Raw genomic sequence first — 15,637 nt, forward strand, 5'->3', positions numbered from 1 at the left:
TAGCTGTTCGAAATTTTCCCACTCCGAGTACAGTTAAGGTAGTACAAAGGTTTTTGGGTTTAATGGGATATTTCTGTAAGTTTTACATCAGGTACTTTCTTATAGCCCGACCTTTGATTGACCTTTTGAAAAGGACAGTAAGTTTTACTTTGGTGCGAGAGAGATAGAAGTATTCGAAAAATTCGAAATTATTTTAATAAGTGAACCTGTGTTAAAAATAAAATCATATTTTTTACAATTTTCTATTTTATCAGCGTAAATCTGGTAAAATTGCAGCTTACTGACAGTATTATTATCACAAAAACAACGATTTTATTACTATAACCCTCGCGGTTTTGATTCACCCTGGAAACACCCCGGAAACACGATGGAATCACGTTGGATCCACGGCGGTTACACGGTGGGTTTTTTGTCATTTTATCACCGTGATTCCACGGTGATTACACGGTGTATTCACCGTGATTCCACGATGATTACATGGTGTACCCACCGTGAATCCACGGTGGTTACACGGTGTACCCACCGTGATTCCACGTACACCGCGTAATCACCGTGGATACACTGTGGAATCTCGGTGAATACACCGTGGAATCAGGGTGGGTACACCGTGTTACCATAGTGGAAACACCATGTAACCACCGTGTATACACGGTGATAAAATGGCACAAACCCACCCTGTAACCACTCTGGATCCACCGTGATTCCACCGTGTTTCCACTCCCAGGGTGTTTCCAGGCTGATTTAAAACCGTCAGGGAACATTATCGTATTATAGTTTTCATACAGCATTTTATTAGTAAAAGTTCGGCATTTTTACAGTTTTTTTACAGCATTTTTTCAGTAAAAGTTCGGTATTGTTATAGTTTTTTTACAGCATTTTTTCGGTAAAAATTCGGCATTTTTATAGTAATATTACTGTAGTAATCTAGTAGCTCTACAGCATAAGTACAGTAAGTATGTGGCATAATTACAGGAAAAAAACTGACCAATATAACTATATTAATACCAAATTATTACGGTAAATTTACGGCATTTTTACGGCATTCTCAAAACCGCGAGGGTTTTTGTATCATCAGCAAAAATACCTAGGTAACACGTGATTTGATTCGGCAATGTATTTATAAATATATTGAATAAAAGAGGACCCAAATTGGAGCCTTGAGGGGCCCCTGATGTAGCTACATATTGAGTAGACTTGCAGTCTTTAAATATAACATAGTTTAGTCTATTTGTAAGATACGACCTTAGCAATGCGAGTATTAGACCCGGAAGCCCAAGCTCAGCTAATCTATCTAATAGTTTCAAGAAGTCAACTTTATCAAATGCTTTAGCAAGATCTGTTTCAATAACATCCACCTGGTCACCCGCAGCAACAGCTTGATTGATAATTTGGGTAAAACAGAGAAGATTCGTTGTTGTAGAGCGACCAGGTAGGAATCCATGCTGCATAGGAGATATATGAGGCCTGTAGTAGGCAAACAGGATGTCAGTTAAATATATTTCTAACACTTTTGAGAATGCACAGAGCACTGCAATCGGCCTTGAGTTAGCGACGTTCGTAAGTCTACCCGTTTTCGGTAACGGGCAGATTTTCGCCTGCTTCCATTTGTCAGAATAAATACCATTAGCAATTGAGGCCTTAATAATAGTCAATACCGGCTCAATAAAATAATTAACACAGTCACGGGCAATACAGCAAGAAATGCCGTCTATCCCTGCAGACCACTTGATAGGTAGTTTTTTGTTTTTTGATAGATAGTCGTAAATATTTGTATTTATGCCAGTGATAACTACTGCTCAAGCGGTGCGCAGTGACTCGAAGGCCCTCCTTTACCTTAAGGTCTCTAATTATATCCACTGTAAACCAAGACGGAAATCGAGCCTCTCTATGTTGAACCAATTTTGGAACTAAAATATTAAAAGCTACGTTAAGTTTATCATACGTAATGTCACACATACTGTTAGGATTGGACAATGCGTGGAGTTCTGACCAGTAAATAGCCACCAGTTCAGTTTGAAGGGTTACTTTATTATATTTTTTAAAGTTGAAACAATACGAAGTATTATTGGACACCTGTGAACACCCCATACTGACCGTAAGATCAAATTCAGTTAAAAGAACAGGATGGCATCCATCAATATCAACTAGTGGCCAGTCAGATCCACTCACTGCGCAATCTACATTTGAAAAAACAAGATCAAGACATTTTTCTTGGTAGTTAACAATTGTGTTGAATTGGCACAGATTAAGTACAGTAGGATGATTTTCTATAGTCTGAGACTTTTCGTTGTTATAACTTGAGACGGCTGTTCATTAGGTTTTCTGTTGGATCATTTAGTGACTAATAAATAGTATATGTATATATATGTATGTGGTGGTTCGGCTTCACTCTACGAGATGGCATTGGACAACGTGCCTCTCGCAATACATCGTCCCTACACCTATTTCAATATATAACATTTCCAACATGTAACTTCCAACTCGGCGTCTTAGGTGGGGTATACGATAGACACGCCTAACTGAGGAGTCTCAGCTATCGTGTACTTAGACAAAACGCTTCTCACCCTACAAATACATTTTTCCATCGCTCCTCTCCTCATTATCATTCACAACGTTGCCCTCTTTGGTATGTAGCGATTTGGGCAGAGATTGCTTCAATCGAAACCTAAAGAGTCGACGCTACCTATATATATATATTGTACCATGATGAAAAATTCGACATCGACTCGTGGTTTGAATTTATTTGAAATCATCAATAGTTACCGGATAAGCGATTTCTAGTGACATCTAGAATCAAAAATGTCGACTTCGACCGAGCAAACGATCCAACGCATAGATTGAAAAAAAGGGAGATCCGGGAAAGACGTTGTACTAAACGGCCGCGTTTAGGTACTTTGAACAATTCGACTCCGACCAAACGACCAATTTCGATTCCGAGTTCTGAACAATTCGATTATTGATCAACGATTAATTAAATTGGCCGACAAATAAATTCCGAATGAACAATTGCCCGACGACTGTGAACAAGCCGAAGCCTCGGCGCGAAACCTGAACAAAGTGTGCAACCGATTTATAGTGAACGAGTGAACCGTGGTCGTGTAATAAGTATTAATTAAATAATTAATTACCCGTGGCAACCGTATGATAGTGAAATTACGCGTTACCGAAATAACATATTATTTTATATTTTATATTATTTCAATCGAGCAATTCTGAGAATTACAGATTATCTCTTTCTCATTCGTTGCGGCAGCCGAGTATTGCCATGTAAAATACTCTGACGTCACCGGACGAGTATTTCGTTAAGAACTACGTCGTGTGTGTTTGTGAATAGAAATAAGTGTATTTCTATTTCGACAACTGACTGTTATTTTTTTTTTAGCAATGAACTGACTGTTCAATCTTAAGTGCCTGACCTTTCCCCGATCCGCCATCCTGAGCCGACATTTCGAAACTTGTTTATTGGTGAGTCTAAAATCACCTGGCGCCCAACATTTAAATCTTTGAGCAAGGTTGCCACATAGTAAGTGTACTCGAACTTCACTCCGGTAGATCCTCGGTGGTGAAAAACCCGTTACAATATATACGTATCTAAAAAGTGTAGACTTGTCATATTTTTCAAGAACAATGTGGACATTTTTCGCGATATTTATTCTTTGGAGTATCATTTTTAACCAATTAAAGACGTGCTTGGATACCATTAGGTCGACTGACCCTTATTAAAAGAAACGATTTGAAAAGATTTGAAAAAAAAAAATTTTAAATACTTTTTAATGCTTTTGAATACGTTGAGTACTTTTGAATCGCCATTCTTATGGAAGTTTAACATTGCAAATCGTTTCGAATCATTTTTTTTAATCAGGGGAATGCTGGATCTTTAACAGACTCTCCAGAAATGGCCTATCAATCGTGATAGGGTTAGTCTGTTGGAAACCATCGATCAACTTCAGAGAAGCCTGTGACGATCTGCTTGCCAGCATAAGCGACATCCTTGATTCCTTCAGCTATGACATCTTTATCATTGGAGGCAATTTCAATGAGCGACTACGACAATTACAACACTCCGACCCACACATTGCTGATGGCTCCTCACTAGAAGCCGTCCGGACCTCGCAAGACTTATACTCTAATGCAAAAGACTTATTGTTGAATGAACCAATGCAGTAGGCAGAAGCACGATCGACCTAGTCTGGGTCCGCTTTTCGGGATTAAACCTTACAAATTCACTGAAGGTCAACCACATTGTCACCCACTAAGATCATTTTCCTGTAACTCTATCATTAAACCTACCTCTTGCTAAAGACCCATGCCAAGCTGATATGACCGCCCAGACTTCTCTCAAATGGAACCAGGATTGCGTGGGCCTCTACAGAAATAATCTGCTATGGTTCCTCCTTGTAGGCCAAAACTTTGACTCTACTCCCCTTAATGGCCTGTACTCGACACTTGAAAGGGCTATTTACCAAGCGGCCCATGATACATGGATGATACGTTTGACCTCTTCAACACCCAAGCAGCATGGCACCAGATGGTTTGATGAATATTGCAAAATCATAAAGCGCCTGGTCACACATTATCTACAGCACTGTAAGAAAGAGGATACAAATTCTCTATTATGGGAATACTACTATGCAACTAAGAACCAATACTATGCCTTAATTAGGTCCAAAAAAAGTGAATACCAAAAGATACTCCCTAGACGGTTTGCCAGTCCCGGAAACCCATCCGAATTTTGGCGGGTCATGAAGTCTGTGATGCCCTCAAATAATCGTACCTCAAATATTAAACCTAATACTTGGTTAAATTTCTTCAAAAACATATACCCATCTCGCAACGTTGCCCCAACATATTTCAATATTCCGTTTTCTATAAATGCTCTAACAAGAGTAATCTCTAGTACCTAACTCCAGAAAAGTTTAAACAAGGCTAAAAGTGGTAAAGCTCCAGGATTGAATGGGATAACTAACGATTTCCTGAAACACCTCCCCAACAATTAGATAATGTACTTGCTAGCACTATTTAACAGAATACTGGACACCGTTGACATCCTAGACGATTGGTCCAAGGTCTGTATGTGTATGATAAAAAGAGGAACTTAAACGACCCGCACAACTATCGGGATATTGCGCTAGTAAACAGCGTCACAAAAATCTTCACCCACATCATAAATGAAAGGCTGAGGAAATGGGCCGAAGAGAACGGGCTGCTTCCTGAAGAACAAGAAGGTTTTAGAGGGTAGAAGCTGCGAGGACAATGTCTTCATTCTGCAAGCAATTCTGCAACTGCTATTAAGACACAAAGGGGCCATAGCCTGGGTCTTGTTTATCGACTTTCAGAGAGTCTTCGACTCGGTGCCACATGACAAACTGTGGAGTAAACTCCGTAAAATTGGCTTGTGCCCAAAACTCATCAATATCCTAATTAAATTATATGCTTCTATCAAAATGTACATCAAGACCAATGACTCCATATCTGACGCCGTAGATATAACAGAGGGAGTGCTGCAAGGATAGGTATTCAGTCCGCTACTGTTCATACTGTACATCAGCGACATGGTAGTTTTTTTTGAAGACCGTGGTTGCAGAGGCTTAAATTTAAATGGGGTCATTGAAACCTTAACGGTAGGATCTGCCGATGATTCGGCCACAGTAACCTACTCTGCTAATAACCTTACGAAGATACTTACCGCGCTAGAGGCTTACTGCGACAGGAACGGGTTGAAAGTCAATGTACAAAAAACGAAAATCCTAATCTGTAAAAACACTGGTAAGCTAGGTCGCAAGCCACACATATTTCTTTACAAAGGTCAGAAAGTAGAAGCTGTCAAGTCCTACGTTTACTTGGGCATCCCTTTTAACAGCACCGTCTCCAGCTCCTTGGCAGCCGAAGCAGCTACAAAGAAGGCGAAAATCGCTGGTGGAGTTGTACTAGCTACTTTAGCTAAGCTTGAATCGGACACTTGGTCGAGCAAGAAAAATATCTTTGACAGTATGGTCATGGCCACACTCTTGTACCAAGCTCATATTGAGGGCCTGAATGACAACCTCCTGGAAAAGCTTGAGACGGCGCATCTCTACTTCTTTAAGCGACTGTTCTTTCTACCTATGTGCACGCCTAACTACGCTTTACGACTCGAACTTGGAATCGACTACATCTCTACTAGAATCATCAAGCTTGCAGTCAACTGGATAATACGCGCCTTGAAAATGGATGATTTTCGTCTAACGAAAAAGTGTCTATCCAGACTGATAGAGTCGAGTCAGCCTGGCTCTGAACTATTTAACTGGATATCACGCCTAAGAACGCTGCTAAAGCCGATAAACGAAGACTCTATACTCAACAACTTGTCACTCCTCCTCTGGATGAGGCAACTAAAAAGCATGATAGACAAGAACCTCATAAACATCGATCGCAACAGGTACGCGGAATCCAGGACATTGCAACTAATCTACCCCAGATTTGAATTTACTCCAAAGGCCCGTTTGCTGTACATTTGCCCGTACCGCTATGCGAAACTAAAAATCCAACTAAGGCTGGCAAATGCCTTTGCGGCCAACAAAACCATTAATAGCACCACCCGGGAAAAACAAATTATATGTGGTCATATATAGATGATATATGTCCATATATGGGACATATATAACAATGCATGAGAATATATTATTTTCGATTGTTTCTATATATGGATATATATATAACTATATATAAGTATATATAATAATATATGGGTGTTACGTTTTGGGAAATTACCCAAAATTGATTAAAAATCAAAATAATTTTTAATTATTTAATTTTATCCATGTTTGGCCTCGTTAGAGTGTCTATAGACCCCTGGTGGGCCGTGGTCGTCGATTATTTTATTAATTATTAATTTTATTTGATTTTCGCGATTTTAAAATATGTTCGCGATCTGGTCTCCATATTATTTATGAGGATGCAGGATTTGAGGAATTCTGGACAGCCGATGGCAGTGTCCAAGACTGGATAAATTATTGGGCAGCCGGTATCAGCGCCCAATATTTAATTGATGATTTTTGGATTATTGGGTTGCCGGTAGCAGCGCCCAAAATAACAATGGAGTCGTAGGGTATTGGGCTGCCTAATGGCAGCCCAAAATAAGGTTGGATTAATTTAAGATTAATTGTAATTTATTAAGGCTAGAGAGCAGAGGTTCGAGCTCCATGAGCTCTCTCGAAGGACTGACTATTTCGTCATTATAAAAATATAATAAAGCCAACAGAGTTGACAAAATGTTGACGCTGCATCTCAGGTTCCCTGTGAGAGAATCGTCGTAGCCCGGGTCTCATGCATCGTCATCTGTTTTACCTACCCGCGAGCCACGGCGACTCTCTTATCATAACCGATTTCCGTTTCATTGTATAAAATTATTTAATTAAAAATAATTAATTTAATTTAATCAATAAAATATTACGGGAACGTAACAATGGGCATACATAAAAGTGAACTTAAAAATTTTATGCATCTCGAATTCTATTTATGACCATATATAACTATATAAAGGTATGTATAATAATGTATGGTTACACATAAAAGTGAACATAAAAATTTTATGCATCTCGATATCATATACATCGAATATCAACCAACCAATTTATACTGTAATAACAATAATCATTCAACCAATATCATTATATTTTGCTTTTTCGAAAGTAATTATACTCTTGCAATCTTTCGTAGTACAACTAATCTTCGTTATAACTGTCGGTCGCATAGCCTAGTCGTCGAAGCGTCGGTCTCTCGTACGAAAGGTCCCGGGTTCGAATCCTACTGAAGCGGGTGCCGTTATTAATAAGTCTAGCGTTTTTTCTCTGAATTAAAAGATTCCAATTCGATTAGGAATTTAATTATTCACAGATCTGATAATCTCTGCGTTGCCAAAATAATTAAAAAAAAAATTTTTTTTAATTATAGTTAAAATTTCTGTACATAGTCATATCAAATCATATATGGCCATATAAAGCTATATATAGTCATATCAAGCTATATTTACCCATATATCGCCAATTTCCATATATGGCAATATATTTTGCATTTATATATGGCCATATATAATTCGTTTTTCCCGGGCATCTATAAGCTGAGACCCAACCAGATGTGTACTCAATGTCATCTCTTCAAAGAAGAATCGTTAACACATATGCTAACGGAATTCCCAGTGCACAACCAATTCCAGCAAAAGCATCTACGATACTGGATTCAAGATGGCTCTCCTCCAACCGGTCTGCTCTCAGTAATTGCAGAAAATAATCTAAATAGCTCGAAGGCTCTATACTCTTATTTTTGTGATGCCGTTGCTTTAAAAAGCAGTTATGTTTCCTCTTTAGCAATATAAATGCGTCTCCCCCATTTCCAAACCTAAATCTAACTATTTTAGTCTAATGTGTTTCTGCTGTGCTCCAATTGCTCATCTGCCTATAACTACATTTCTTTATCTTTTTATCTTCACCGAATCTATGTATCGTGTATCAAGGATTGCTTCCTAAAAACACATGTAAAATTAAGTAAATAAATATATATATATATATATATATATATATATATATATATATATATATATATATATATATATATATATATAATTGAAGGGATCGTTGAAAGTACATTTTTTTTAAAGCCTACCTAATTGCGATTACTTTCACTTAATAAAAATTCTACGTTGTTCGAGTGAAAAACTAATCTCTCATTAAAAACTTCATATAATTCCGGTTAATTCTAATGACAAATCAATCGGAATAAATTAGTTCCAATCTGTTCAGTCACGAGCTTGATTAGTTTGAATCAAGCTTCGTGCATTTCCGCTCGGTTCGGGAGTTGCCGAGCTCGCTACTGACTGAAGGTCAGAATAGTGCCGGGTCGCTCGCTATTTGGGCCCGGCACATACAATTTCTAACTCAGGACCGTGTCAGGACGCCTTGAGAACCCGCTACAGGCTGGCCAATCACATAATTCGGTTTATATTGGTCAGCCAATGAGAGAGTTCGCTATCAACTGCTACCTGTTGGCGCGCTTTTAAGCCAATGGGAAAATTCGTTATAAGCAGCAAGACTGCCACGTCGACACCAAGCTTCTCGAAGATTCAACGACGCTACCATTATTCTTGCTACAACGTGTCTTTGCTACTTGCAACCTCGTGCTTGAACCGCTTCAGTAATTAATAACTTTTGAGATATTAAACTAAACCGCGTCGCTGAATTATCCTCAATATTTAGTCAGTATATCAAGGCTGCTATTTATTGAGAATATATAAGTTGTTCTTTCGCTAGTAATTAATTGTAAATTAATTTCCGTTGACTTAACCGCTAGTGACAACGTGTCACTTTATACGTGAATTAAATATCGGAGTTTGCATTCGCTATCGTGTGTAAGTATCGCTCTTGAGTATAAGTTCTCATAATTTTTAAGTGTAAATAAGTGTAAATAAATCTATAATTTATTTATTGATAAAATCTGAGTAATTTTTAATTGTTTAATTCACCTCGCCTAAACCAGATCCAACTGATTTATTCGCTCACTTAACACAATCGAACCAATTGGAGCGCTTATGAGGCGCCCTCAATTTCTACTCGGATTTAATCGGAGTTTTTAATCAGTGATTATAAAAATGGAAAATTATTTTAAGATGAACTAGTTAACAACAATAACATAGTCTGTATTTTTGTATGAAAGTGTTTTAGAGATGTTATTTTACAATAAAAAATTTAGAATAATTATATGTTAAATAAGAAAAAAAGTTATCACAACTAGATTATGATTGGAAATTATTTTCAAAAAATAGAAATGTCTAATTGATAATTTTATTCTATTACAGAAAGGAGCCATCATTAAATTACGATCCAGTCTCGAGGACACTGTCCAACCCATTACAACGATATTCGTCGGCACGTCTCCGGAATTAGAAATTGCACTCTATACAATGTGTTTTTACACACGTCCTAATTATGCGTGCCCAATAAAACTAGCTAATCAAAATTTTATAATTATCGCAAATCGAGTTAATTACTTTGGTAAAGATATTTTGATATCCGCATATCCAGAAATTTAAATATAATAATTAATAATTTATATACCGAAGAATTCTCACTGAAAAATCAATACTTTATATGTCCATGAATTTTATTTTATTTATAATAAAAAATTATCCGTGAAAACAAAATAGTTACATATATTATTATCAACTTGTATAATATTAAATATTGTTATTAAAATATTTATATTTAAATGTTAATAATGGAATAATCGCTGGTCTCCCATGTGCACAGCGATTGGGTAGATCTGTTTTTATCCAATAGTTTAATAAATCGTTACATTGATTCATGTTTAATGGGTCTCCAAATTTGATCGCACCTAAATACAATTTAAGAAATCATCTATTACTCATTCATTAATCTGTATTCATAATTTTAATAAATAATCATTATGCAGCTAAGATCAACAAATTTTATGAGGACCCAAGTAAAAACGGTCCCATATAATTTATTTATAATATGACATATGATTGTATATGAAAAATAGTCTGATATGATTATATATACTTAACAAAAATATAAATACATACAAATCACTAAAATTGTGCTAAATAATTGTATTAAATTATGCATAATTTACTCGGTAATAACCTTATATAATGCTTTAAACTAAAACTTCAATCGTTTTCATTCATAACATCAATTGAAAGATTATAATTTATTTAATAATCTTTATGAGATTAAGGTGTTTCATATTTTCAAAAAATAAAAAAATTGGAAAACAGTTAGAACTACAGTGTGGCCCAATAACTTTGCTGTTCTCAAGCTTAAAGATCCTTAATTCATTAATAAATGTCGACTCGGCCAAAAATATTGACTATTTTTTTTTTTTTTTTTTGTGTATCGAAAATATTATTTGGGATGACAAAAAAAAATTATTGTGAAAATTTTTTCACAGCCATCGAGATAAATGGAATTAACCCAATTACATTTCTTATAGGCAACTGAATGTTCTACAAAAAAGGTCTAATTAAAATTTTTCGTCAAATGGTCCGTTTTCTTATAATAATGCTTCGAACATTGGTATGATTTTACAATTTGATTTTTCAAGTTTGGATTTTTGTAATTCATGTAAAAATCAGTATCCGAAAAGAGCCAATAGAAATTCTTCAAGGAAATTCTTAGTAAATGGTTCAAATATCGTACTTGAAAGTAGTAAATTTCTTATTTATTGATTCAAATATTACTTTTTTTTTTTTTTTTTTTTTTTTGATAAATTCACTCCTTCAACAGTTATTCAAGGTTGTTGGAGTCGTTTTGACTTAAACTTAATCTTGAGGGTATTAATTTCCTGGTCAGGTACTGGGTCTCTTCTTTTACCTTATACTTTAAAAAAAAATAATAATCGATTTTTTTGGCCTAGTCTAATGAATATAAATCGTTCAGCTTTGTGGAAAATAAAAAAATGTAAATTAAGTTATAAATAACGTATGGGTGTGCGAATAGTATTCGAATCGAATAGTGATATTCAACTCGAAATTTGAATAGAATATTCGAACTACTCGAATAATTATCCTTTGCTCTTAAACTAATTGATTTTGATGAAACAGTTATCTTGTTCGAGTTACTTGACTTAGTTGGAATCATTTCTTCATAACTCATTACTAAAATGATAAAAATTTGACTGAAAAACCATTGTTGTGAAAAAAAGTGACATCTGAGCTTACCTGGAACGAAAAGATATATTTCTTATTTTGATTCGAAAATTCCTGTTTCCATAAATTACATAAAACATCTTATGGTAAAATTTTCTCAAATATCTAATATATAACCTTCTGCAATAAGTATTTACCCCGTGAAATTTGTACCAAAATTATCTGAATTATACAGATATGGTTCAAACCTTGTACCCGGGTCAAAAATAAAACTCGATTTAGACTTGGTTTACCAACTCGAAATTCGGAGCCGTTTTTCACACGACAAATTCGACTTTTTCTTACGGAGATATGAAATACATTGAGTTTTCGCCTTGGTTTAAACTTATTCAGCTTAAATTATAAGGCGAAAAAGTCAAAACTATGGTGAAATCATTTTTATATATTAAGGCAAAAGTAAGGCGAATAAATAACTTTTTTTCGACTTCGTTTAGCAAGTCAAAAGTAAGGTAAAAAATGACTGTCGTACTCGAAGTGAAGACAAATAAGTTCAAACTAAGACCAAAACATACAAATAAGTTGAAACTAAGATGAAAAAAGTTCAAAAAGTTGAAAAAAATTTAATTTAAGTTGAAAAAGTCGAGATCTTATCGAAAAATCCTCGGCAAATCGATAAATTCAAAAGAAAACACGGCGAAGTGAGCTTGAATCAAGTTTTATTTTCGACCCGGGTAGTAAATGAAAGACACACATAATTGAACAATCTTATGGCAGTCAAAATTAAAGCTTATTCAAAAAGGTAAAAGATAAATACGTTAGATTTTACATATACGATTGTTAATTTAAAAGATATCCAGAGTTAGACTCACATTTAACTTCTTGTCGACACTTTCACAATTTTTCAGGTTAAAAAATTTTCAAAAAAAAAAAAAAAAAAATGATCAAAACTAGAAGATTAATAATGGAAATTGAAGCTTGTTAAATTTATGTCAAAGGGAATTTTCGAACCAATCTAAAAAATATATCTTTACATTCTGAGCATGGCCAAATGGAACTTTTTTCACAACAATGGTTTTTCAATCAAATTTTTATTATTTATTTTCATTTATTGATTTATTTTCAGTCGTAAGATTTGACCTCTTCCGATCATATACAAAATAATTATTACATGTAGAGAAAAAGCTTAAATTTATAATTTGTAATTTATAGTTTATATCTCATGACACATAACCCAAACTCAACTCAAAACTCAGACTCAACTCAAATCAGTCCAACAGACTTTTAACAGTTCCAAACTCATAATTATTATTATCAATAGTTCATTTGATTCTTCCAAATCGATTAAATAATTAAAGCATCTTTGACAAAATAAATCTAGTGATTCTATTAACGTAATCTCAAATGGAAGTGAGTTCCAAAAAGTACAACCTACTATAATAAAAGACTTGATAGCAAGCTGTATGTGCAAAAGGGACCTGAAGTGTATCAGTTCGCAATGGATTTCTACGTGAAATTACTTTAGATCTAAGTTTTAGCTGATAATTAAATAAACTAGGTTTCCCAAGACACAATACTTTATAAAACTCACACGCAACGAGGTATAATCTTCTATTTCGTAACTTTTTATAAAGAGTTATGAAAAAAAAAATTCCAATTAACTCAAATAACTCGAACAGGATAATTTTTTCATCGAAATCGATCAGTTTAAGAGCAAAGAATAATTATTTGAGCTATTCGATTCGATTCGTGTCGAATAATTCGTAAATTCGAATATTCGCACACCCCTAAAATAAAGTAAAATGTCAAACACCTTACTAATACATGATAATACTTTGAATAATATTCATGACGATTACATCTATTTACAAATAAGTATATCAGATGAGATATAAACATACAATGCTATATCAAATTATAACTGCACCCAACTCAATTTAAAAATAATCAGTATATTTGTTTCTTTATGATTTTATTTGCAGAATACAATTGAAGTATTTCTTAATATACAAAACTATAGAAAATGATCTGTATAAAGTCATAATACATGGAAAAAACCAATCAGTGGCAGCTAACGATTAGTTCAGTAGCCGATACCGAAATAGTCAGTAGAAGCTACTAATTATTTTTCAGTATTCACTACCGATTATTATGTTCCGCGTGTAATTTAAATTTAAATTTGAATTTTATCTTCATGTCTATTCGTTACATATGACTATAGATACTCAAATTTATATCATATTATTGATAATAAATTATAATATAAGAAATTAGGACAAAATTAGATCAGAGGCATTCATAGTCAGAGGGGAAAGTATTACAAAAAAAAAAAAAATAATAAATTACCATGACAAGCTTCTGATGCAATAACGTTATGTATCGTCAATGGTAATGTATTGATACCAATTCGATTTATCATCTTTTCTGCTATTTCTATCAAAAGCTTTTCCGTTAACTCTATTAAACTAATCTCAGCATACAATTTTTTAAATAAAAAACATTTTGGAACAGCCGTTACCATTAATGCAGCATTATTATGACCACCATTGTCACTGTTTTCATTTGAGTTTACGATATTCAATCCAAAAATTTTTATATCATCATGTTTATTTAACAATAAATTGCAATAGTTTTTTGGCAGAGTAATAATTTTTAATGGATGTTTTAAAAGTGCCGATATAAATTTATTTTGATATTTATAATCTAAAAAAAAATAGACACAATTATATATATATTATAATAATGACAATGAATGAGATATTTATATAAACAACAAACTTAAGAAAACAATCGGTCTGTCGGTTGACCCTGCAGGCCAGCCCCAAAACTTCCCGATATTTTCGAGCTCTTGGAGCTATAAGTCTATATATAATTAGATCTGATCAAACCTGGCTGATGAAGGCTAGGTATAATCATATATAAGTCTATGTATAATCAGATCTAACTATACTTGAGTCTATATATAATTAGACCTGATCACATATAGGTTTATATGTGATTATACCTTATCTTCATCAGTTAAATCTAATTATATATAGACTAGACTGGGGCAAAAAAATTGACTATTTTTTTTTTCTTTCAATACTGCAAAAATATTATTCCTGATGACCAAAAAAAATTATTGTGCAACTTTGAGCCCTTAATATTGATATTAAGAGGTGTATCGTTACGACGATTTGTTTTTTGACAGAAATTTCATTTCTTACCCAAAATGCGTAAATCATCAATCTGAAAAATTTGAGCAATATATATTCTTAAAGGAAATTGAATTCTCTACAAAAAATCTCTCTTAGTAAATTGACGTAAAACGAGCCGTTTCCTTATAACCGTGCTTTAAATATTGATTTGTTTTTTAAATTCATTGTTCTATTTTGGATTTTTGTAGCTACTAGAAATATAAAAATTTTTTCTAGTCAAGATATATATTTTTAGAAGAAATTTAATGCTCTACAAAAAAGGTCTCTTAACATTTTTTGCTAAATTCACTCCTTCGAAAGTTATTCAGGTTATTTAAGTCGTTTTGACTCAACTTCAACCTTGAATAACTTTTGAAGGAGTGAATTTAGCGAAAAATGATAAGAAGCCTTTTTTGTAGAGCATTAAATTTCCTTATAAAATATGTATTTGATTAAAAAAAATTTTAATATTTCTAGTAGTTACAAAAATCCAAAATAGATACAAAGAATTTAAAAAACAAATCAATATTCAAGGCACGGTTACAAAGAAACGGCTCGTTTTACGTCAATTTACTAAGAGAGATTTTTTGTAGACAACTCAATTTCCTTTAAGAATATATATTGCTCAAATTTTGTAGAAAGATAATTAACGAGTTTCAGGTAAAAAATGAAATTTCTGTCAAAAAACAAATAGTCGTAACGATACACCTCTTAATATCAATATTAAGGGCTCAAACTTGCACAATCATTTTTTTTTGACATCAGGAATAATGTTTTCACAGTATCGAAAGAAAAAAAAATAGTCGGTTTTTTTGGCCCAGTC

At 33.9% G+C, this 15,637-nt stretch overlaps 2 protein-coding genes across 6 annotated transcripts in view; one reads left to right on the forward strand and one right to left on the reverse strand.

Moving 5' to 3' along the window:
* The window catches only part of LOC103570588 (endoribonuclease CG2145-like), a 33,697-nt gene extending 23,574 nt beyond the window's left edge, over window positions 1-10,123 (forward strand). Inside the window, exon 3 of one of the 2 annotated variants that reach the window (XM_053742401.1) lies at window positions 9,830-10,123. In XM_053742401.1, the coding sequence (XP_053598376.1) occupies window positions 9,830-10,063 (234 nt within the window). In that variant the 3' untranslated portion in view covers window positions 10,064-10,123. The remainder of the gene's footprint in view (window positions 1-9,829) is intronic. The other variant, XM_053742400.1, reaches the window with a different exon arrangement.
* LOC103570584 (DNA mismatch repair protein Mlh3) overlaps window positions 1-15,637 on the reverse strand; it is a 66,754-nt gene that overhangs the window by 35,374 nt on the left and 15,743 nt on the right. For 2 of the 4 annotated variants that reach the window (XM_053742403.1, XM_053742402.1), the window contains exons 6-7: window positions 13,985-14,341; window positions 10,204-10,365 (exon numbers count right to left, since the gene is read on the reverse strand). The exons of 1 other annotated variant lie outside the window; for it this stretch is intronic. In XM_053742403.1, coding sequence (XP_053598378.1) covers window positions 10,208-10,365; window positions 13,985-14,341 — 515 coding nt within the window. In that variant the 3' untranslated portion in view covers window positions 10,204-10,207. Of the gene's footprint in view, window positions 1-10,203; window positions 10,366-13,984; window positions 14,342-15,637 lie in introns of those variants that run through there. One more of the 4 variants, XM_008548373.2, reaches the window with a different exon arrangement.

The sequence above is a fragment of the Microplitis demolitor genome, chromosome 10 (assembly GCF_026212275.2).
Source record: "Microplitis demolitor isolate Queensland-Clemson2020A chromosome 10, iyMicDemo2.1a, whole genome shotgun sequence".
NCBI lineage: Eukaryota > Metazoa > Arthropoda > Insecta > Hymenoptera > Braconidae > Microplitis > Microplitis demolitor.